General features: G+C 53.6%; 6 protein-coding genes across 6 annotated transcripts; 5 read left to right on the top strand and 1 right to left on the bottom strand.

Annotated features, from left to right (window-relative positions):
• Window positions 1-168: 168 nt before the first annotated feature.
• BGZ61DRAFT_199061 (uncharacterized protein) lies at window positions 169-2833 on the top strand. The gene is made up of 2 exons (XM_046237893.1): window positions 169-873; window positions 927-2833. The coding sequence occupies exons 1-2, from the start codon at window positions 384-386 to the stop codon at window positions 2597-2599; spliced, it is 2163 nt and encodes a 720-aa protein (XP_046106904.1). The 5' UTR covers window positions 169-383; the 3' UTR covers window positions 2600-2833.
• Window positions 2834-3123: 290 nt separating this feature from the next.
• BGZ61DRAFT_346865 (uncharacterized protein) lies at window positions 3124-4948 on the top strand (the record flags this gene model as incomplete). The annotated part of the gene is made up of 2 exons (XM_046239922.1): window positions 3124-3835; window positions 3888-4948. 2 exons carry the CDS (start codon window positions 3124-3126, stop codon window positions 4946-4948), a joined length of 1773 nt encoding a protein of 590 aa, XP_046106903.1.
• A 1827-nt stretch (window positions 4949-6775) lies between these two features.
• BGZ61DRAFT_416603 (uncharacterized protein) lies at window positions 6776-9952 on the top strand (the record flags this gene model as incomplete). The annotated part of the gene is made up of 3 exons (XM_046243391.1): window positions 6776-7079; window positions 7127-9257; window positions 9558-9952. The coding sequence occupies exons 1-3, from the start codon at window positions 6840-6842 to the stop codon at window positions 9950-9952; spliced, it is 2766 nt and encodes a 921-aa protein (XP_046106902.1). The 5' UTR covers window positions 6776-6839.
• Window positions 9953-13669: 3717 nt separating this feature from the next.
• On the top strand, window positions 13670-14823 carry BGZ61DRAFT_347311 (uncharacterized protein; the record flags this gene model as incomplete). Its single annotated transcript, XM_046239955.1, has 6 exons — window positions 13670-13796; window positions 13856-13942; window positions 13999-14095; window positions 14166-14490; window positions 14564-14634; window positions 14691-14823. 6 exons carry the CDS (start codon window positions 13670-13672, stop codon window positions 14821-14823), a joined length of 840 nt encoding a protein of 279 aa, XP_046106901.1.
• A 1905-nt stretch (window positions 14824-16728) lies between these two features.
• On the top strand, window positions 16729-18723 carry BGZ61DRAFT_347810 (Endonuclease/exonuclease/phosphatase; the record flags this gene model as incomplete). The annotated part of the gene is made up of 3 exons (XM_046240011.1): window positions 16729-17021; window positions 17138-17514; window positions 17579-18723. The coding sequence occupies 3 exons, from the start codon at window positions 16729-16731 to the stop codon at window positions 18721-18723; spliced, it is 1815 nt and encodes a 604-aa protein (XP_046106900.1).
• Window positions 18724-20163: 1440 nt separating this feature from the next.
• BGZ61DRAFT_475965 (uncharacterized protein) lies at window positions 20164-21170 on the bottom strand (the record flags this gene model as incomplete). Its single annotated transcript, XM_046248753.1, has 3 exons — window positions 20164-20454; window positions 20496-20621; window positions 20832-21170. 3 exons carry the CDS (start codon window positions 21168-21170, stop codon window positions 20164-20166), a joined length of 756 nt encoding a protein of 251 aa, XP_046106899.1.
• Between the last annotated feature and the right edge of the window lie 577 nt (window positions 21171-21747).

Here is a 21747-nt window from a genome sequence, read left to right as displayed (position 1 = left end):
TTAGCGACATGCGCTCGTCCTCGCGATCCTGACGGCCCACCTCGCGCACCGACCCGTCGCCTAGCCCCCCCGGTGTAACACCTGCGCATCCACTTACGTCCACCCATTGTGTTGAGACATCTCACTCTCTCTTCTCCCTCCTTACAGTCTCCTGGCGAGGATCCGACCCGATATCGACCTCGTACGCTTGCTCTGGATAGCAGCACTGTCGAACCCTTCGCAGGCGAAGATCGATTTGTGTTCGACGGCAGGACCGCTCACCTGTCATTTACTCTCATTCAACTTCGATACCCGATTTACGACTTTCCCTTCGTCCATTTTTTCCAGCAATTCCCCTGATTCGGCAGGCCGTTTACTCCTTTACTCACGTTCAATTCCACAACATGGGTTGCCTCAGCCACCGCAAGAAGCAGACCGCGGAGACGGCCGATCAGAGATGGGAGTACATCAACCTGAAGGACTTCAAGGCCAAGGGTTGCGGTACCGTTTTCGCCTACATCTACCTGTGGTTCATGCTCATCATCTCCATTGCCGTATACGCCGTCGACAGTTTTACCGCCGTCAATTTACTCGCCTTCAACCGCTGGTCTGGAGGCATTGACCCAGCCATTAACATCGATATCAGCAAGTGGATTTTCTCCATCTGTATCATCCTTTCCTTCCTCAACCTCGGATATGAAGGTATTCGTGCCATCAAAGTTATTCGGCGAGGAAATGTTGCCGAATGCTATATGGACAGTCTTGCAGTTCGATGGGAATCGATCCGGTTGGGTTCTGGCTTGGGCTTCAGGAGATTCCTTGTCTTCGCAGAGCTTACGAAGAGTAAAAAGGGCGCAGAGTACATCGCCCTCTTTACCTACTTCAGCTTCCAGTGTAAGTTGTGGTGCCGTTGGACGGTGATATTGAGATTGCTAACTCGTCTATAGCGTGGATTCGTGTCATCATCTGCTCCGGGCCTCGCCAGGTCATCAATGCCTTCACAATTAAGGCGGTGTATGATGCAAAGCTTGCTGCTACTTCCGACTCTGTCGGGGGCTCCATCACCGCCTTCTTCCAGAAAATCAAGGACCTTGCGGAGTCTGACTACCGCCAAGCGCTTACCCTCTCAGGCATGTGCTTCACCCTGGTGATTTGGGTCTTCTCAGCACTGTTTCTTCTCGCTGCTGTGCTTTTCTGGCTCTTCTTCCTCTGGCACTGGATTCCTAGTGCTGATGGTGGCCTCTCTGGTTACTGCTCACGCAAGGTCACCAAGACTTTGATGAAGATTGTAACCAAAACGGTTAACAAGGCACTGGCAAGGGAAGAGGCTAACCGTCTGAAAGCCGAATTCAAAGCAGCTAAGAAGAATGGCGAGAAACCTCCCATGGAGCGTATAGCAACTCTTCCCACCCTGCCAAATGTTGGCCCCACGGACGACGACAAGATTCCAAGCATGCCAATGCTGGGACGCAATGACACTATGGCGACACTTCCTGCTTATTCGTCGCGTCCCGGAACCCCTGGTGGCGTGGAGTTGAGTAACATGGACCAAAAGCGGACGCCTCCGTCGAGAACGGCCACCGGGATGTCAAACGCAAGCTACCCATCACGACCGGCACCTTCGAGGACGGGTACCATGGCGTCGAACGCAAGCTATCCACCACGACCCGCGCCTTCAAGAACAGGCACCGGGGTGTCAAACTCAAGCTACTCGTCACGAGCGCCCTTGATCTCTACCGCCTCTGAGATGGGTTACGGGAGGCCGCCTTCTCCTACCCCTCAGGTACCCAACCTGGACTACGATGGCTATCCCCAGTCCCAACCCACCATGCCTAACTCGCATGGCAACTTCGGTCCCCAGGCTCCTTTCCGCCCAATGTTGTCAACTTCGAGTGGGGATCGCTTTACCGAAACCCCTGCCCCCATGCGTGGCGAGACACTGCCATTCCCTCCCCCAGCTCGTGCGCCGAGTGCGCGACCCATGGACAGCTATTCGCAATCCGGAGGATCTTTCGTATCTTCGCCGATATCCGCGCCAGCTCAAAGATCATACGAGGCCTATAATCCAGATGGCCAGACGAGCCCCGTCAACTCCAATTGGGGTGGACAACAAAGAGCCATGGACCAACCCATGCGAAACGCTACGGCTCCACCTCAGCCAGATGGCCGGGCGAGCCCAGCACCGACGGCCAACTCCAACTGGGGCGGGCAACAAAGACCCATTAATCAGCCTATGCGAAGTGCTACAGCTCCACTGCAGCCAGACGGCCGGGCCAGCCCAGCACCTACGGTCAACTCCAACTGGGGTGGGCAACAAAGACCCATGAACCAACCCATGCGAAGTGCTACTGGGCCACTTCCTCCCCGCGGACCCCAGTACCCTCCGCAACGGAACATGACGGCCCCAACGCAGGCTCTTCCGCCAGTTGGAGGATTTCAAGACCGATATTCAACGACTTCCTCAGTGACCTCCAATTCAGTTGCTCCTTCTTCGATGGTTCTCCCAGAGAATGCTATGAGAGCTTCCCCTGCGCCTCGCATGGGTCCTTCGCCTGGCCCTGGTGGGCCACCTCAAGGATATGATGTTGAATCTCAAAGGGGACGAGAACGCTGGAACTAAGAAATGACGTCGATGGATATTTAAGGATCGATTTTGAGGAGGCTTATTAACGATTTTAACGATCCGGGGCCAAGGAGTTGGCATTGAAAAGAGGCCTAGCGTCTGATGTAATATTGATATCCTATTCTGCATTCAGGGGGCTGGAATTGATATGATTGGGGTATTTGAAGTCGCGTTTAGCTCGGCGAAGTACAGCGATGTTGCAGTGAGGGCTGACTGGACCGTGACGTGACTGGCCTGATGATTCCAGAGTGGCCGGCGTGCTGATGTCATGGTCGATGGGCCATCTGTAATGCGCGCCCTTGCTGTGCAGTGATTTGTCAACGCCAAAGTTAAGGCAATTGATTCCATGTCGCTTACGTCGAATGCATCCCATTGTATTTGCCCGTTTCCTTTCAACGTTTCTGCAGCCGAGACATCCGTGAGATCTCTTTATATGATACCTGTCCTCGATTCGTATTGTACCTATGACCTTCGGAGTCAGTCGCATCATCACTTCACTGACCTGGGCTACCTTCGCCGCGATGCCGTCTCTCATTTCAGAATTCCACGAAGGCGAGCGCGCCATGCACCAGCTGCTCAAGGTGCCGCGCAATGAAGACCCCACTGCCCCCGGCTTGCCCATGCGGTACGGCATGCGAGTGATGCAATCGTCGCTCGTCGCCTTGGGCACGCTCGACGACGCCGGCCGACCGTGGACAACCGTCTGGGGCGGCGACCGAGGATTCGCAAGGCCAGTCGCCGAAGGTGTGCTCGCGTTTAATAGCTCTGTCGACACGCAATACGACCCGGTATTCAAAGCGCTGTGGGAGGGCAAGGATGCGGAGGCCGACACGGTTGTTCGGCCCGGAGGCGGAGAGGGGAAGGAGATGGCGGGTTTGTCGATTGATCTGGAGACGAGGGACCGTGTCAAGCTGATGGGGAAGATGGTGGCGGGCGCTGCAGTTAACGGCGGCAAGGATGTGCAGATGGCCATGCTTGTGACAGGGAGCTTGGGTAATTGTCCCAAGTATCTCAACAAGAAGGATATTGTGACGCACGAGATGAAGCCTGAGCTAGTCTCCGACAGTCTGCTTTTGTCGCAGGAGGCATTAAACCTAATTGATAAGGCCGACATGTTCTTCCTCTCCAGCACGAATGGGGAGACTATGGATACGAATCATCGGGGTGGAAATCCTGGGCTTGTGAGGGTTGTCAAAAACCATGCAGATGGCTTGGAGTTGATATACCCAGAGTGTAAGTCTCCCATCACGCACGTCTCAAATTCCAAATGCTAACAAACTGCAAGTCTCCGGAAACAGACTGTACCAGACTCTGGGAAATTTCAAGGTCAACCCTCTGGTTGGGATAGCGATTCCTGATTTCGACACGGCGGACGTGCTCTACCTCACAGGCTCGGCTTCCATCCTCGTTGGTGAGGAAGCATCAAGCCTCCTCGCACGAACCCAACTCGCAGTCAAAATCTCCGTCACTGCTGCCCGCTTTGTCAAGTCGGGTCTACCCTTCCGTGGTTATGCTCTGGAGCGCTCGCCGTATAACCCACCGACCCGACATCTCCTGTCCGAGCACGATGCGCACGTTGGATCCTCACAGTCAGATATCTCGGCGAGTCTTGTGAAGCGCGAGGCGCTGACACCGACCGTTAACCGCTTTACGTTTCAACTTTCGTCGAGGTCAGACCGTGTGCTCCAGTGGCATGCTGGTCAATATGTCACGTTTGACTTCCAGCAGGAGGTGAGCGCGGGCTATTCACATATGCGGGATGAAGATCCCCAGAGCTTGAACGATGACTACGTCCGAACATTTACGGTGTCGAGTCCTCCAGGATCAAAGCAGGTACAAATTACAGCAAGGAAGCATGGGCCTGTTACGAACTTCTTGTGGAAGCACAACCTACGTGTGCCATTGGACATTCCTGTCCTTGGGTTCGGCGGCGAAGAAGAATTTCGCATTCCTGCAGACCAAAAAGCACCACAGCCCATATTTATCGCTGCGGGAGTAGGCATCACGCCTCTCCTCGCTCAGGCCCAATCTGTCCTGGACGAAGGCGTTCCCCTCAAGTTACTCTGGACTCTCCGTGGGGAGGACATACCCCTCGCTGCGGACACGTTTGCTAAGATCCCCGCACTAGCGGCCGCCACTACACTCTTCATTACCGGACAGGCGGAGCAGAAGCAGATTGAACGGCTGGGAACAGAGGTGGAGAGGCGGAGGATGGGACGTGGGGACGTGGAGGAGTTGAAAGGGCGCGGGGCGCGGTTCTTTTTGTGTACGGGACCTGCGTTGCTGACGGCGCTGGGGGGCTGGTTGGAAGGAGAGAAGGTTGTGTGGGAAGATTTTGGATACTAAGAGGGTAAATTGACGGAGACTGGAAGATACAAGCAAAGAGGCGATATATCGTCACAGCCACCACCCGGCAGAATGGCCCATACAGTATCTGAGGCTGGCTTTGCGGTTGAAGGGAGGCAAGGAGCCCGGGATGATAGAGCGTGGATGTCTCAACACTAGCTGAGGAACTAATATGTCTCGCTGCTGGGTGATTTATCAGATGGCTAGAATTAGCTAGTGCAGTGCGGGGAATAGAACTATTGGGGAACGGGGATGGCTTGATAACAGTCAGAAAAGCACTTAAGTTTAGGCAGATGAGACTAGAAATTGTGAATGAGAATCTTGACAAGGAAAGATCGATGACATGGAGACCAACAATATAGTACATTAGAGAAGTGTGCTGAAATGAACCAGTACTATGTGTATGTGTTTCAATGTGTACAGGTGCATTCTCATTGTATCCCAGTCTCATTGTCTTGGTTTCGCTAATGCTCACAAAAGCTCCTTTCTCGCCCGTCCAACCGGAAATTAGTCTTGTCTGTCCATGCCGATCTCTCTGCCATCAACTCTTCAGGAGGTTCCCTAACAATGTCTTCACTAATAGGGAAGTCGACATTTTTCTGAACGATGTCGTATCTCGGACGGAAGTGCATTCAGGGAAGCCACCTGTACCGCGCCTTAGCGGAAATGTGCTCAATGTTATCGAATTCGCTTTGTTTATGTCGAAGGCGTGTCTCGAGTTGTTCTCGATCTGCGATAGTGCGAAAAGCAAGAAAGGAGTCGGCTCCACGATCTCGTCATGGATAGGGGAACAGACACAGACTGCTAATAGGCGTATGGGGACGAGGAACCGTTCGCCACACCCCTCGAGACTCTTAAATTCCTACCCGACTATCTACCGGCGCCATGATGGCATGCTCATCCCTATTCAATCGCTGATAGCGAGCGCTGGAGAAAAGATGTTCGAATCTCGAGCCGAGACAAACCCGCCGCAAATGATGCCAACGAGACAGCGACAATATTGTGGCGATGAAGGTGGCGCTCAGTAATCAAAGCCCATGGCGCGTTGGGTAAAGTACCGCAGTACCATACCTACCTTACCTTGGTAGGTACCATGCAGCAAAAGCGCAACGCGAGGTACTGTCCTATCGTGTGCATCTTGCGACACATGCCCAACTGCTGCCTAATCAGCGAGTCAGGCTGCGCCAATTCTAATTGCTTCAACTCATTGGGACCGCGATCGAACGGGAATGTTTTCTTTTTCGTTGGAAAGTCTCTAGCTGTGCGATCCTCTACACAGGTGTCTATTTACCATGAGCGAGGGAACAGCCGCAAGCCGGCAACATGCGATCACACCAACTGGCTTGACAGTGGTTGTTGACCCTAACGAGCCATCTTTGGAGTACGTGCTTTTCAATCTGCCTCGCATGCTTTTTGCTAACTAGAAAGTATTGTTTTCGTCCATGGGTTCAAGGGTCATCCAGAGCGAACCTGGACGTACAAAAATAGCAAGCACGTCGAACAGACAGAACCTATCGAACCCAAAAACCGAAGACGAAACATACTATCTAAAGTCTACCGAGGAAGAACCAGCACTGAAAATGCTGGCACATTTTGGCCACAAGATCTACTCCCAGAAATTATCCCTGGTGCGCGAGTCCTGACTTACGGGTATGACTCCAAGATTCAACATTGGACAGGCCCGCCTGTGAGCACACACACGGTGTATGATATTGCCTGGGACTTTTTGGTCGCCCTGGAGGCTGAGCGCCGGGAAGAACTACTGAGACCAGTGTTGTTCATTGCACATAGTCTCGGGGGGATTGTCGTCAAGGAATTGCTACGAAGGTCTCATGGCTGTTGCGCGGCCCAGAGTCATCTTGGCAGCGTTTTCGACGCTACAATCGGTGTCATGTTTTTCGGCACGCCACATGGTGGTGCTGACCCTCGGGGATTTCTCTTGAGTATTGCGGAGAAGGCTTTCAGAGCATCCGGCTATCGTGTCAATGAGCAGGTTGTCAACTCTTTACTGCCTTCGTCAGAGCGTCTTAGGGAGTTGAGGGATGTGTTCGGCCCGATAGCTCGGGAGCGCAATTGGGTCATACATTCTTTCCAAGAACAATACGGAGCCAAAAGCACATTGGGAAAAAAGGTACGCGTAGCTCGGAATATGCACATGCACTACTAACATTTTGACAGGTCGTCGAGGATGGATCATCGTGTCTACATATCCCGGACATCGAACTTGTAGAGCACATTGGCCGAGATCATATGGGAATGACTCGGTTCACGGGAACGGAAGACCCCGAGTTCAAAAAAGTCGGTGCTGCTCTTCGGAGGATGACATTAGCGGCTACCAACTCGCCCAATCGACGAGAGAGAAAGGGCATGGATGAATATTCTAGCCTGAGACTTCTACAGTCATTATGGTTTGGACAAATTGATACTCGGCATCTGACCATACGAAGTGCTCACAGTGAGACATGCCGATGGGTGTTAAGAGATACCAAATACCTCAACTGGCTGGATCCTAGTCAGCTTAAGGAACACCGCGGTTTCTTATGGATAAAAGGAAAGCCCGGTGCCGGGAAATCGACATTGATGAAATTTGTCCTATCTAAGGCTACCCAGACTATGGAGAACGTAGTCATCATCAACTTTTTCTTCAACGCACGAGGAGACGACCTCGAAAAGTCTACAATGGGAATGTATAGGTCCCTGTTACACCAGCTTCTGACACGGCTTAGAACGCTTCTGCGCGTCTTTGACTCCCTCACAATACCAATTTCGAGCGCGGCATTATATCAATGGAATATTGACTCATTGAAGTCACTTTTTGAACAAGCGATACAGAGTTTGGGGAAGTCATCTGTGGTCTGCTTCATCGATGCCTTGGACGAATGCGACGACAGTCAAATCCGAGATATGGTCTCATTCTTTGAACACACTAGCGAATTGGCCGTGTCCGCTGGCATCAAATTTCAGGTCTGCTTTTCGAGCAGGCATTACCCACACATTGCGACGAAGCATGGTCTGAGTTTGATTCTCGAAGACCAAAAAGGGCACAGCCAGGATATCGCCAACTTCGTTGGCAGCGAATTAAAGATTGGCGGTGGTCAGCTGGCCCAGACGATTAGAGCTGAGCTTCAAAAAAAGTCGTCCAGTGTTTTCTTGTGGGTGGTTCTCGTGGTTGGGATTCTGAACAAGGAGTACGATCGGGGGCGCGTTCACACACTCCGGCAGCGGCTCGAGGAAATTCCTGATGATTTGCACGAATTATTTCGGGATATTTTGTTCCGCGACTGCAAGGACCAGGGGGATCTCTTCCTGTGCATCCAGTGGGTTCTTTTTGCAAAAAGGCCATTGAAACCAGAGGAGCTATACTTTGCTATTCTGTCTGGCAATCCAAGGGCCCTATCCTCGTGGGGTCCTCACGATATTTCTCTGGCGGATATGAAGAGATTCATCCTCGACTGCTCCAAAGGCCTCACTGAAGAGACGAAGTCTAAAATCCCGACCATCCAGTTCATACACGAGTCGGTTCAAGACTTCTTAGTCAAGGAAAATGGGTTGGGCAATATTTGGCCTGATTTTAAGGATAATCTCGTCGGATACAGTCACGACAAGCTTAAGCAGTGTTGTCTCAACTATACCAGCCCAGGCATTTCTACTCGGCTTGGTCTTGACGGGGTGAGTCTATATCACAGCTCCCGGCAAATAGGCGTTGGCCGGTCAGTAGTCAACGCATTTCCATTCCTGGAGTATGCTGTCCGCAATGTGTTGTACCATGCAGAAGCAGCGGGAAATCGTGGCATTTCGCAGGAAAGTTTCATCCAGAGATTCGACCTAGCAATGTGGACCAGCCTTCGCAACATTGTGAGAAATCCTTACGAGACCCTATACACACCTGGAGCGAGCCTGCTTTACATATTAGCGGAAGCCAACATGCCGTACTTGATTAGGACCCATACAGATCCTTTATCATGCATTGATGAAGAAGACAAAGAAAGTTATGGCTGTCCCTTTTTCGCTGCTATAGCTTCGAAGAGCAACGAAGCTCTCCAGTTATTCTGGGAGGCCTTACTTGAGAGTCTGCCACCATCGGGCACACTTCGGGGACAGTGCAACCGGATTTTCCAAGTAGGGAGAAGTCAACTCGATATGATACCTCGGTTCAGATTCTCATTCTCAGAGGGGAGATCAACACTGTCACAGTCGTTAGAGATGGGAGACCTGGAGCTGTTCTCCGTTCTCCTCGAAACTGGGAAATTCCTTCCCGACTCCAAGGACGATTCTGGTCGGACTCCGCTTTCTTATGCAGTATCCAGAAGTGTCGGAATCACCAGGCTTCTACTCGAAACAGGGAATGTCGACATAAACTCCAGGGACAACAGTGGCCGCACCCCACTTTCATGGGCTGCATCTAGCAGTGCACGAGGAGCTTTGGAGCTCCTACTTGCTACAGATGCGGTTGAAATTAACTCACAAGACGATTTTGAGTATTCTCCACTCTCATGGGCCGTCTGTGATAGCAACAGACAAAACATCAAGCTCCTCCTCGAGAAGTCCGGCATTGAAGTGGACTTGAAAGATAGCAATGGTCGCACCCCATTCTCACGGGCTGCCCAAGTCAATGACGTCTTTATTATGAAGCTCCTACTCCAAACAGGTAGTGTTGATATGGACTCAAAAGACAACGTCGGTCGCACTCCCCTATCTTGGGTTGCCAGTTGTGCCAGCCCGGACGCTATGCAGTTTCTGCTTAAGTCCGGTGCAGTTGATGTAGACTCAAAAGATGACAATGGTCGCACTCCGCTCTCGTGGGCTGCTTGTGGGGGGAGAGGAGAGGTTATCAATATCCTCCTTGAGACGGGCAATGCCAATATAGGATTGAGGGATAACGATGGTCGCTCGCCACTCTGGTGGGCAGCTGAAGCTGGCGACAAATCAATCGAAAATATCTTGGCTCAGGCAAGCAAGACTGGCGAGTATTCGGAGGATGATGACTGCTGGGGCGATGTTTGAACTGGCATTTGAACTCAGGATATCTTACAGCCACACTTTTCTGGCACGTAGGTAGAGAGTTCCTCAAGCAATCGCGAATCTACAACCTGGGCAAATCACAAAAAGTCGGGGAGATGAGTGAACTTTGAGATATGATCATCAATAGCCAAATCGTAGAATATTCATGGCCGTGTGAAGGGAGTGAGAATGCAGTTTGGTTTCGGTGTATCTAGGGAAGTCAATGTATCGGACCGGACCATTGACAATCTTCGACTAGGGAGATTTGGGTTCCTCCTACAAACTTTTGGCGAATCCAATTTGACAAAAACGACCCCAAGCGACCTCTGGGTCCGTTGTCGGCGGCTAGAATTGCGCTTTTTGATATGAACGGAATGAGTTCTCCGGTCCACCGGGCAGGTGGAGCAGGTGAACCTAGCGCCGAACTTGTGCATAGACCGCCAAACGGTGGGTTCAGAGGCCTTGAAGGGCAAATAGGGAAGAGTCACCGGTATTACCTATTCAAGGCAATTGAAGCTTAAGAACCTGTTCTGGCATGGGTTGAGTCCTCCTCAAAGGGTTCTTCTGCGGAACCGCTCGCCAATTTTGGAGTTGGGACACAGCTCTCGCCGGCTCGGTCAACACTGCTGTTGTTGATTTCACTACACTTAGTTCACACCTGAAAGAGGAATAAGAGGGAATTATAGGGAATAAGCAAACGAGTGTTAGAAGAGCATCTTTTATGTGCGAGTTCGTGTGGGCGGCACAACCACGATTATCTGGTTTGTGTATCGTTGCGTCGCTTGAAGCACAGATTAACAATCAACATGACGGGGCCGCCAAAAATAGCACGTGGACAGGAGGAGCTCCATTGTGCTTGAGAGTGACCACGACGCATTGAGTGAATTAAGCGACAATGAACCGCTTGGATTAAAGATCGGGGAATCGGAAAACTGGGACCGAAAATTGTCTCCCGGTAGGTTTCTAAGCATGCTCGACGTTTCCGGGGAACGGGCCTCGTCTGAGGACTTTTCTCTCGTTTAACTGTGGGCCAGAGTGGCAACAGTTATGCAAAGCGATGGGAACCATCACCTGGTTTTTGCGTGATTCTTGCCAGGCAAGGATGCCATGATGGATGATGAATCGTACATTTGTGCATTTCTTGTCACGCGTTGCCAATAAGCCGTTAGGAGGGTGGAGAAGAAAAGTTGGGGCGGGTCGTCGTGGGGAATATTTCAAGGTCAGACAGCGGGAGGGTGGAGGTGAGAGGTGAGACAGCAGCTGGAAGGCAATGTCTGTATACAACGCAGTACGTACCTAGGTGACCGGGAGCACGGATTGATCGTTGGGTTGGGATTGTGCGATATTTACAGTCCGGTGTTGTTGATGTACTGCGCTTGGTAAGCGCCGAGCAATGTTGGGACCCAATATTGTAACACAAGTCGGACAATTTGCCCGTATTCATCAAACCCAACCATCCCACAGTTTAAGGGCTTCCGTAAAGGGATTCTGTAATGGTTGGCCTCGGGAGATAAAAGGCCCCAACTCAGCACCCAGCAAACCCACTTCGTGGGGTAGTTAAAGAAACAACCAACCCAATGCCTGGCTAACATTTCTTTTGAGACAAAGCATCCCATCCCATCGGTAAGTGGCCCGCTTGATTTGACTCACTGGGCTGACAATACCGAGGGGGGCTGGCTGCTGGCAGGCCGGAAACGGTTCGAGGATAACGCCGAAAAGTAAGACTGGGCGGCGCCTTTATGTCATTGGGCTTGAAAGGCGGAGCGCCAAGGTTTTGGTGGCTTTGCAGCCAACGAGTTGACAGCGCCAAACGGTCAGAGAGGGCCGAGGAGCGCGAATAAGGCTGAGACTCGAAGAAAGAAACTCCGGTTTGCAACGGCGATAGGCACTGGGTGTTTCACGTGAGGGGGGCGCCAGAGAGCTGACGGTGGGAGGGCAGTGGGACAGATCGCCTTGTTGGTATGACACTACAGCCAAGAGATCCGGAGGCCTCGATCTCAGCCCTGACGAATATCCCCTGGACTGGGTGAGGCGAGGTGTGTGGATGCGTGCGGTACGCTTGTGGTACCTCACCGCGCGGTGGGCGCGGGCGGCGTTGTCATGTCCGCAGAGCCACCCAGACAGGTGACCCTCTAGCAACCCTCCAGAGGGAAACCCGGATCCCCAGAGCCAGCGGCAACACCCCGGACTCCATGATTCCGCAGATCGGATCAACACCCTCTAGGTGCCGTGGACGAACCACAGGCGTCCGCTAAAAAGACGAGACATTGGCCATGTGTGGGTGACATGGCTGCGTTAGTTCGAAGGTTCAGGGACCAGTGAGCGGGATAGCAGTCATAGCACAGTGCTTGGATGGATGGTGCTTGGATGGTGCTTAGATGAGCGAGCTTCCCTCGACCCGGGGCAACGGCGGACTTTCCAGAGGGGCTTGCACTGGCCATTCGTCATTCCCCGCCACTAAAAGGCACCAAAGCCTATTAGACCGGGAGTGTGTTCCTTTCAATCACGCATTCTCACTCAACGAACTAGTAGCGAGTTCCCTTGGAGCGAGCGGAGCATTACAGACAAGGATACGTAGGCGATGCGTGGTATCCGTAACCAGACAGAAGAACCTGGATAGGATGAGACAAGGGTCGGCCGGAGGGGAGGACAGAGGCCCCGCAGCACGCAGAGCATAGTCGCAGCGATACGTGCTGCGTAGTAGTAACACTCCGTATCCACGAGAGGGTACTTCGCTTCGTGCACTCACGGCGCACATGCGTTTGATTTGCAGGTCCGTAACATTGGAGCTAGCGAAGGAGGTACTTCGCAGCAGGCATCTGGGGGAGCAGAGGGCCGGTACATAGCAAGCATTAGCAGTGGCAACGGCGTGGAATGGCGTGCGTGCGTGCGCCTGCGTGGCCTAGACTCGTAGAGTCGTAGTTGGCCAACGGATGGCTGGATGGTCCGCATGGTGCAGCATGAAGATTTGGGGAGCACACTTGTCAAAAGGGGCCCCGCTTTTCTTACAGTGACCCAAGCCAGCGCCAGTCCAGGCGGCGCACGCCTGTTCGCTGAGGATCTACTAGAGACGACCGGAAACGAAAACCTTCCCTTCCTCGCTCGCCCTCTTTCGTGCTCTCTCTTCTTTCCTCTTCCACCTCCATCTCACTCCTCGCAATTTCTCTCTTAGCCAATTCACCATAACCTCACCCCGCGACAACTCTGTGCGCCAGCCACTGCAACGCGACAACAGCCGATAAACCCGCTCCCTTCCGACTCTCTCGCCCGCTCTCGGCCCTGCCGCGACTGTGCTGTCTATCACTACCCCTCCACCAAATCCCGTGCTCATCCGCCCTGTGCCTAGGCGCTGCCGTGCCGCCGTCTAGGCATCCCCCGAACACCCCGAGGCCCCCGACGCCTCGGAAGTCCCTCCGCCATACTTACAGGTCCCTATAGCAGCACCTCAGCGCTATAGCCTCTGTAATCCTGGGATATTACCTCCGAACACCACTGCAACTCGGTATTTTTAACTCCGGAGCATTGATAATACGCTCGTACCCTTCCGCCGACGCCCGTCAACTCAACCATCGGTCCCGGCCGTTGCGATCTGGGCCGCCTCCACCCTGCGAAACCCCTCGTCGTCATCTGCGCCGCACTCGACCACCAAAACTTGCATCACCACAACAAACCCTCCGTCGCACGATCGCAACCACAGTCACACGCATCGCATCGCCCATCATGGCCTGCGACTACCAATACGTCAAGGACATGACCCCCGAGGGCTACTCCTTCCCCTCGCATCGCCTCCAGCGCACTGGAGTTCCTTCGGACCGCACTCCCTTGGTCTTGGTCGCTTGTGGCTCATGTACGTCGCCCCCGATCATCTCCGAAGCCTGCATCATAGCTGACAGTTCCCTCGCGCAGTCTCCCCTCCAACATATTTGCATCTCCGTTTGTTCCCCATGGGCCGGGACCATGGCAAGAATGAAGGGTTCGAAGTCATTGGCGGATGTAAGTCACTGTGATCGAACGTGGGTGAGAAGTGGCTTAGCTAACAAGCCGTCCAGACATGTCGCCAGTCTCCAGCGCATACAAGAAGAAGGGCCTCGCTCCCGCCCAGGATCGCGTCCGCATGTGCGAACTAGCTACCGAAAATAACTCCAAGTAAGTGTTGCCCGACGGGTGACCTCACCGCAAGGATAATAGCGCTAATCCGAGATGAACTCTCGCGCAGATGGTTGATGGTTGATCCTTGGGAAGCCGAGAACTCGACCTACATTCCCACGGCCCGGGTGCTCGATCACTTCGATTATGAAATCAACGAGGTAATGGGTGGCGTTGAGTGCACTGACGGCACCCGCAAGCGCGCCCGTATCGTCCTCCTCGCTGGCCTTGACCTCATCCAGACTATGTCAACTCCTGATGTCTGGGATGCCCGCGATCTTGACCATATTCTCGGAAACTACGGCGTCTTCGCCCTTGAGCGCTCCGGAACCGAGCTTGACTCGGCCTTAGCAAACCTGAAGCAATGGGAGAAGAACATCCATATCATGCGCCAGGTACGAACCCACGCCTTGCCTTCTCGGGCATACATCCCTCCCTGCCGCCACGTGGCTAACATCCAATGACCAGGTCGTCACCAACGACATAAGCAGCACTAAGATCCGGTTGCTTTTGAAGCGAGACATGAGCATCGATTACCTGTGCGTCGCATTCGTCAATATCCCCTTGCACCCTTGCTGACTATTGTGTCTCTCAGGATCCCTGATGATGTCATAAACTATATTTATGAGAATAGCCACCTTTACCGCGACCTCGACATGTCCAACGGCTCTAAGGGCAAGGAAAAGGCTGACTCTAGCATGTCTGTGGCTGGTCCCAGCGAGGGTTGAACAACGGCGCTTGCCGAGTCCTTCATTTTCACACACAAAACCGTCCTCATCTCGCCCATGCATTCCGGGCACTAGGTTTAACGAGCGCAGTTCGACGGGACAGGTCTGGAGCTCTCGAAGAGTAAGACATTCCCAACCGCACCTTCAAGAGAAACAAGTTTAGGCCGGCAGCCTCTGGGAATTGGAGTTAGTTGGCGGGATCCAAATTTGGATCTTAATGGTTTACCACACAGGTGGAGCGCTCGCCGCCTCGGTCCCGCCCTCGGCCGAGTCGGAAACGTTTTGGCTTCTTGGGCTGAAAAGACAAGGTCGGCATATGACATGCGCTGACCAGGCGGGAAGGAGGTTGTCTTGGATATGGGGTTTCTTGGGCTCATTTCCCAGCGGCAACATTGAACACTCTTTGGTTTTGGGATAACGGCGTCTTGGGCGGAGCTAGCAGCGAATGCTTCTTTCTGTCCGATAGAATCCGCCATCAGAGCGGCAGTATCTGTTTTTCCTCCATGAATCGAGGTGGCACAAGACGGGAGAATCCCGCAACCGTCTGTTCCGTCCAGTCTCCCCACTTGGGATGACTTTCGTTCGAATCTGGAGATGTGACCGAAACGATTGTGGCTGTAGTCTAGGCGAGGGTCGGTGTGGGAGTTATCTGCAAGAGATAACACTTCTGTTGACTCGATGTCGAGGAAACAGGGTCCGTCTTATAAACCCCCCGGCCGGTATAGTGGAGGCAATCGCTTGGCCTTTGCCGACGAGCCGCTAGGCAAGTTAGTGGTGCCCAATGCAAGTCACAACTGACCTACAGTAGAACGAGGGCCTGTGTAAACAAATGGGCAAGGAAAGGTGGCCGCCGGCGGTCCTAAGCCTAGTCTTTGTACCTGTAGACTCACATGCCAAATCCATGTGTTGATAGCAGAGCAGTTGTCATGGGAGAGATTAATAGATGCAGCGTCGGTCGGCGAACCCCGGTTTATCTATTAGGCCAAACGTTGTCTGGATCAGGAAGCTGGGCTCATTGCACCACGATACCTGCCTTGGCGGCCCTGGCAATTATGCAATTCCGTCCATTGGACATGGTTGGATCACGGCGCACTCCGCCATGTCCGGCACTCTATCCACCAGAAGTTGCAGGGGGAGTCCGGGCTGAAGGGCTACGCGAATGAGGGGGTCGAGAAAGGCACGCGAGGGGCACGAAAGGCAGGACGGTAGAATTCCAGGGCGGGGGATCGGCCAATGACGACTCTAGCATCGGGCGTGCTCCGACGCTGGACGAGATAGAGTTGCAAAAGTGCTTGTGTTGGCGCGGACGAGGTCAGCTTTTGCTTTGGCTTAAGGTGGCCAAAGGGACCGAGACACCTGCAGAATGCGGCAAGGTGCGCCGTGGTGATCGGCCTGTTCCCCATGTTCCTGGGTGATCCTGGCATCCATGGCGGCCCTGAGTGGCCGAATCGCCGGCGGCGCATCGACAAACGTGCCAGGGCGCCGCGGATCGATAGGACGGCTGATACGGGACGACCAGGGGTGAGCTCCAGAGCCGTGAGGGCGCCGGTCAGCGCATCGGGGCTCTTGGAGGCATGATGGCCTTTCTTGGCTGAGAGATTCGGTATCGCTTCGGGAGAGGGCTGGAGGGACATGGGCAATTGGCCCCGGGGATTCGCACTCCTATGGGCTTTAGTCTTTGGCTATGTGCATTGGTGGCATTGGCATGCGAACAGGGGGCCGAGATGCATACGCGGGACGATGCCGTCTCATTCGAGAGCAGTGTAAATGATCAGATGCGGGCGAGCCATAGAATACAGATATATAGCTTCAGTCGCCCGGGGAGGGATGCAGGAACGACAGCACCCATCCCATCCCATCCCTCCTCCTCCTCCTCCTCTCTCATCCTCAGCCCTCTCCTCCACGATGAAGGCCTCCTTCGCCGCATCGCTGCTCAGCGCCGCCGTCGCGTGCGTGTCGGCCGAGACGATTGCGCAGATCAACGGCGATCAGTACCTGTCGCCGTACAACAACAAGAACGTCACCGACGTCACCGGCCTGGTCACTGCCGTCGGCAGCTCGGGCTTCTGGCTGCGCTCCACCACGCCCGACAAGAAGAGCACTACCTCCGAGGGCCTGTATGTATTCGGCAGCAGGGCTACGTCGCTGGTGGCCGTGGGCGACATTGTGACGCTGGATGGGTTGGTCAAGGAGTACAGGTGAGTTGTTCCATCATGGCGGTGCTTGTCATGACACTGTTCTGGCGTTGCGCCACACGCGCCACAAATCGTGGTGTAAGTGAACCGCACACGTGCTGACCACCCTGCCTCTACAGGTCTTCTGCAGACTACCTCTACCTCACCGAGCTCACCCTCCCCGTCAACATCGTCGTGAAGTCCTCGGGCACGGCGGTCAAGCCCCTCGTCATTGGCGTCGACACCCCCAAGCCGCCGACCAAGCAGTACTCCAAGCTCGACGGCGGCGACATCTTCGCCGTCCCCAACGAGGCGTACCGCATCTCCGTCGAGAACCCCAAGCTGCAGCCCAACACGTACGGCCTCGACTTCTGGGAGAGCCTTGTCGGCGAGCTGGTCACCATCAAGGATGCCTACGCCATCAGCCGTCCCAACAGCTTCGGCGATGTCTGGGTTCGTGGTGACTGGAAGGTTACCGGCCTGAACGGCCATGGTGGTTTGACCATGTTGGATCGCGGTATGGTTTCCTCAATTCCTGTGCTCATTAATGGACATTTCACTGACCTCAAACTTCACTCCAGATGCCACCCCTGAGGCCATCATCATCGGTTCCCCCGTCGATGGCTCCACCAACCCCGATGACTCCAAGCTGGGCGACTACCTCGGTGACATCACCGGTGTCGTCTACAACGCTTTTGGTTTCTACCGCATCCTTCCCCTGACGTCCGTCAAGGTCGAGGAGCCCTCCTCCGCTGAGTTCCCGGCTGTCGGGTTCACCTCCAAGGGCTCCTGCAAGGGCATCACCGTCGCCGACTACAACGCCGAGAACCTCAACCCGGCATCGGCGCACCTGCCCCTCGTCGTCGACCAGATTGTCAACAAGCTGCTCACCCCCGACCTCATCTTCCTCCAGGAGGTGCAGGACAACACCGGCGCCACCAACAACGGCGTCGTCTCAGCCAACGAGACCCTTGCTGCGCTGGCGACCGGCATTGAGGAGGCCAGTGGTGTCGAGTATGCCTTCATCGACGTCGACCCCGTCAACAACAAAGACGGTGGCCAGCCCGGAGGCAACATCCGCGTCGCCTACCTGTACCGCCCCGACGCCATCAAGCTCGTTGACGTCAACCCCGGCAATGCCACCCAGGCCAACGAGGTCCTCGCTGGCCCCACGCTCAAATACAACCCAGGCCTGATCGATCCCGCCAACTCCTGCTGGTCCGACAGCCGCAAGCCTCTTGTCGCCATGTGGCAACCCGTCAAGGGCAGCACCACTCCCTTCTTCACTGTCAACGTGCACTTCGGCAGCAAGGGCGGCTCCTCGTCGCTCCACGGCGACCCCCGCCCTCCCGTCAACAAGGGCGTCGAGAAGCGCACTCTCCAGGCTCAAACGACTGCCGAGTTTGTCGCCCAGATCAGCGCCATCGACCGCAAGGCTCACATCATTGTGGCGGGAGACTTCAACGAATTCGTGCAGGTTGAGCCCATGCAGACCTTCCTAGAGACGTCGGGCCTGATGGACATGGACGATGCGGCCAAGATTTCCGAGGTGGAGCGATACACGTACCTGTTCGACATGAACTGCGAGGCTCTCGACCACATGTTCATCAGCAAGAACCTGCGAACTGGCGTCAAGTATGAGCACATGCACCTCAACACGTGGCAGAACTTTGACGACCAGGTCAGCGATCACGATCCCAGTGTTGCGCGCTTCAACCTGTGTTAAGTGGTCACGAGTATATTGATGAGTTATGTTAAGACTTGAATGGACATGAAGGTGGCGATAATGTGGAGTGGAAAATAGGAGGCAATATGCTGGCCAGGATTCCTGGCTTGTGGTTTTGCAAAGTTGAATTCGTGGAAAGGAAAAAAGGAGGCCTCATATAATAACTGGACAGTGTTATCACTGTAATCAGAAACCCGGGTCAGATATTATTAGTCCGACTCTAATCCAAATCCTAATGCCATCGCCTGGATTCACAATTTACCTGAGCGTCACATAAGTACTCATCGCCGGTGACAAAAGCAGGACGAGATCGATTTGCAAAAGTCTTTGTTCCTCATACATATATTACTTAGCTAGTAGTCATGAGAGAGTTCCCTCACGCTCCTGTCCAACATCCTCGACCTTCGCTCGTTTTGCACGACCTTGGTGATAACGCATGCACCCCATCAGTTTGTGAGAATTTTCAGTCTCATGCCTTTCCACCTTGCCGAAGGACAAGCGACAAAAGACTATCAGTGATCCCCTCAATCGTATCCCATATGCTCCCTACGTAGAAGCATTACTAGGCACATGATATTGCATTTTCTTAGTCTTTATTCTTTAGGTGGAAGTCCCAACAAACCCCTTGAGGTTTCTTAGTGCAGCAGTTAAGTACAGCTCTGGGTTTTTCCATTTAACCACCAAATGGTGTAGTTGCGTTTCGTCCTGGCAGGACTCTCGACCAACCTTTTGTCTTCGTCCCGGGATGGCCAATATCCCCTCTCGTCCACTTCTCAAAGCTCCGAACGTTTCGAAGGGGGAGCCATGACGTGTTTCGTCGAGTTTCCCTGGCCCTCAAGATTCATGGTATAACCATTGAGACAATGGCGGACGACGTGGTAGTTGGTCAATCCATACTTGGTCCAGTGTGGCTTTGCCTTGGTCTGTATTTCGATGTAGCAGCCCGAAAATCGTTTCCAGAGGCTAGGCACTAAACCCTCTTGCCGCATGTGCCCAACTCTTAGGGACGATCAGCCAAACGACATGAATCCAGATGCCGCAAAAGTTTCGCCGAGAATGCGAGGTCGTCGTCAAAGGCAAGTTTGGTGGCCTTTTCCAGTTCCCGCTGCGCAACAACTGCTGTCCCTCGTGTAAGGCAGCCTCTGTGATGGGATTCCCCAGTAGGTCAACGATGGAAACTTGCCAAATCTCGTGCAGGCTGCCAGAATTCAAAGGGAAAAAAACTCGAAGTTGATGGCGAAATCGGCATGGAATTTTTCGACTTTCGGAGCAGTGCCTGGCAAACTGAGACGCCGAAATGTGTCGGAAACAACCTCCACACTAGTTGTACCCGGCGGCCGCCATAAACGACGTGATGCAGTTGTCTTACATGGCGTGTCCTGGGTATTCTCGTGCTATATAGTTGTGTGATTTATAGTTGTTGAAGGTTTGGCCGAGGATCTAGAACTTGAGTCGGACAGGGTCGTCGCCAACAAGGATGAAGCGTGAGCGCTCCCATCGTCGATCCCAAGCAGTCGCCGGACCAATCCTGAGGCTATACTTGGTTGTGCGGGTGGTTGCTTGTTCAATATGCCCTCGCCGCTGCGTCTCGTCTGTGACCCTTTCGCCTGCGCCTAGCTCGAGCCGGAGACTGTAATCCTGGGCCACCACCATATGTTCTTCCGTCGCATGGGGGACATAAAGAAGCATCTCCTGGGCAGTTATGTCTCTGTCTCTGTCTTTCCCGTAGAGCTGCCCACCACAGATTCAGCGGCTAGGGCGAGCGAGCTTACTCCACGTGCAGGGCTGAACCCTCTCGACCGGCCATCCCTCGGACTGCAGTAACCTGGTAGTCTTGAAGACGCAATGTTGGCATCAGCGGTGACATGGGTGTGGGCGGTAGACGCTGACGCCGACTCCTAGGCAACACATATATATAGATATATAAAGCGCCGGGCGCTCATTCGCTGGCGTCGTCGACATATATCCTCTTCAGCAAAGCGCGCATTTCGTGCAACGCTCGTTGGGTGTAGTTGTATAAATCTCCAGCAGGCTGAACACATAGTGACGTCGGTGAACAAAATCGCATTGGCGGCAGCGAGCTTGAAGGCGAAGAACTCAGTGCGTACTTTGCAGCTTGTGTTCGGAGATGTTTCGTCCAGTTTATCCAGCCCAGAGTTCCGTTGTGTAGCCCTGAGTGATGCCAATGGCATTTGAGGAGTAGAACGCCACAAATGATCCTGGTAGTATGGGCAGTGCTGAGACGACGGCTGCAACGATGGCTGTATGCCGCCTGTGACGATCGGCTCGGGTGGGCAACTGGGAGCCGTTGGTGTTGGCGTCGTCACATATTGTTCATGTGGTCTTTGTGCTTTCTGCTCTGCTTGTTCATGGTCTAGTTGAGAAGGGCAGCATCGAGTGTCAGGGAGATGAGGGTATGAGCATCCAGCGGCTGCCGACGATAGCATTTCCATCCATCTCGGCTGATTCTTTGATGGGGGTAGGATGGAGAATCAAAACAGGTGGGCGAGCTCAAGATTTGGTGCATCCACGCAGCAGTCATATAATCAAAGCGCCCGGCAAAGAGATTTGGCTGTTTGGAGTGATGGAAATAGCTGGGCTTTCCAATCAATGATGACATGTATATATTCCGGATGAAGATCCAACTCTAGCTCCTGGGGTGAATCCAGCCCTTTTATAGAAAGCCCCAGCCTACTCAACGCTTCTGGATCATTCCTTAGCTTTGGGTTTGCCATGAAGCAATCAGGTTTGCTGTAGCAAAGTCAAGGAGGATTGCTGTAGCAAAGTGATTGCCTGAGGCAAACCCTTGGTAACGCCGAACATGATATGGTAGACACAAGACATAATTGTCATCCCAAAAGAAATTAGTCATTAGCGAATAAGTGTGGCGCAAATATGTGGTGACTGTTCTGCCGTTTTCCTCCCCATGCTCAAGCGCCTTGTCAGCCTTGGCCAGTGTCTGGTCTCACCCCTGAGAACATTCTGTTTTATGGTTAACTATGTTTGTCCCACTGTCATTACTTA

This window comes from Ilyonectria robusta (genome assembly GCF_021365365.1).
Source record: "Ilyonectria robusta strain PMI_751 chromosome Unknown BGZ61scaffold_6, whole genome shotgun sequence".
NCBI classification, from domain to species: Eukaryota; Fungi; Ascomycota; class Sordariomycetes; order Hypocreales; family Nectriaceae; genus Ilyonectria; species Ilyonectria robusta.
Note: the sequence above shows the minus strand (reverse complement) of the source record. Positions and strands in the feature narration are given on the sequence as shown.

Bases quoted from the DNA above. Each gene is read 5' to 3' on its own strand.
- BGZ61DRAFT_199061 (XM_046237893.1), top strand. From the start codon at position 384: ATGGGTTGCCTCAGCCACCGCAAGAAGCAGACCGCGGAGACGGCCGAT. The intron at 874-926 runs GTAAGTTGTGGT...ACTCGTCTATAG, and splicing joins TACCTACTTCAGCTTCCAGT to CGTGGATTCGTGTCATCATC.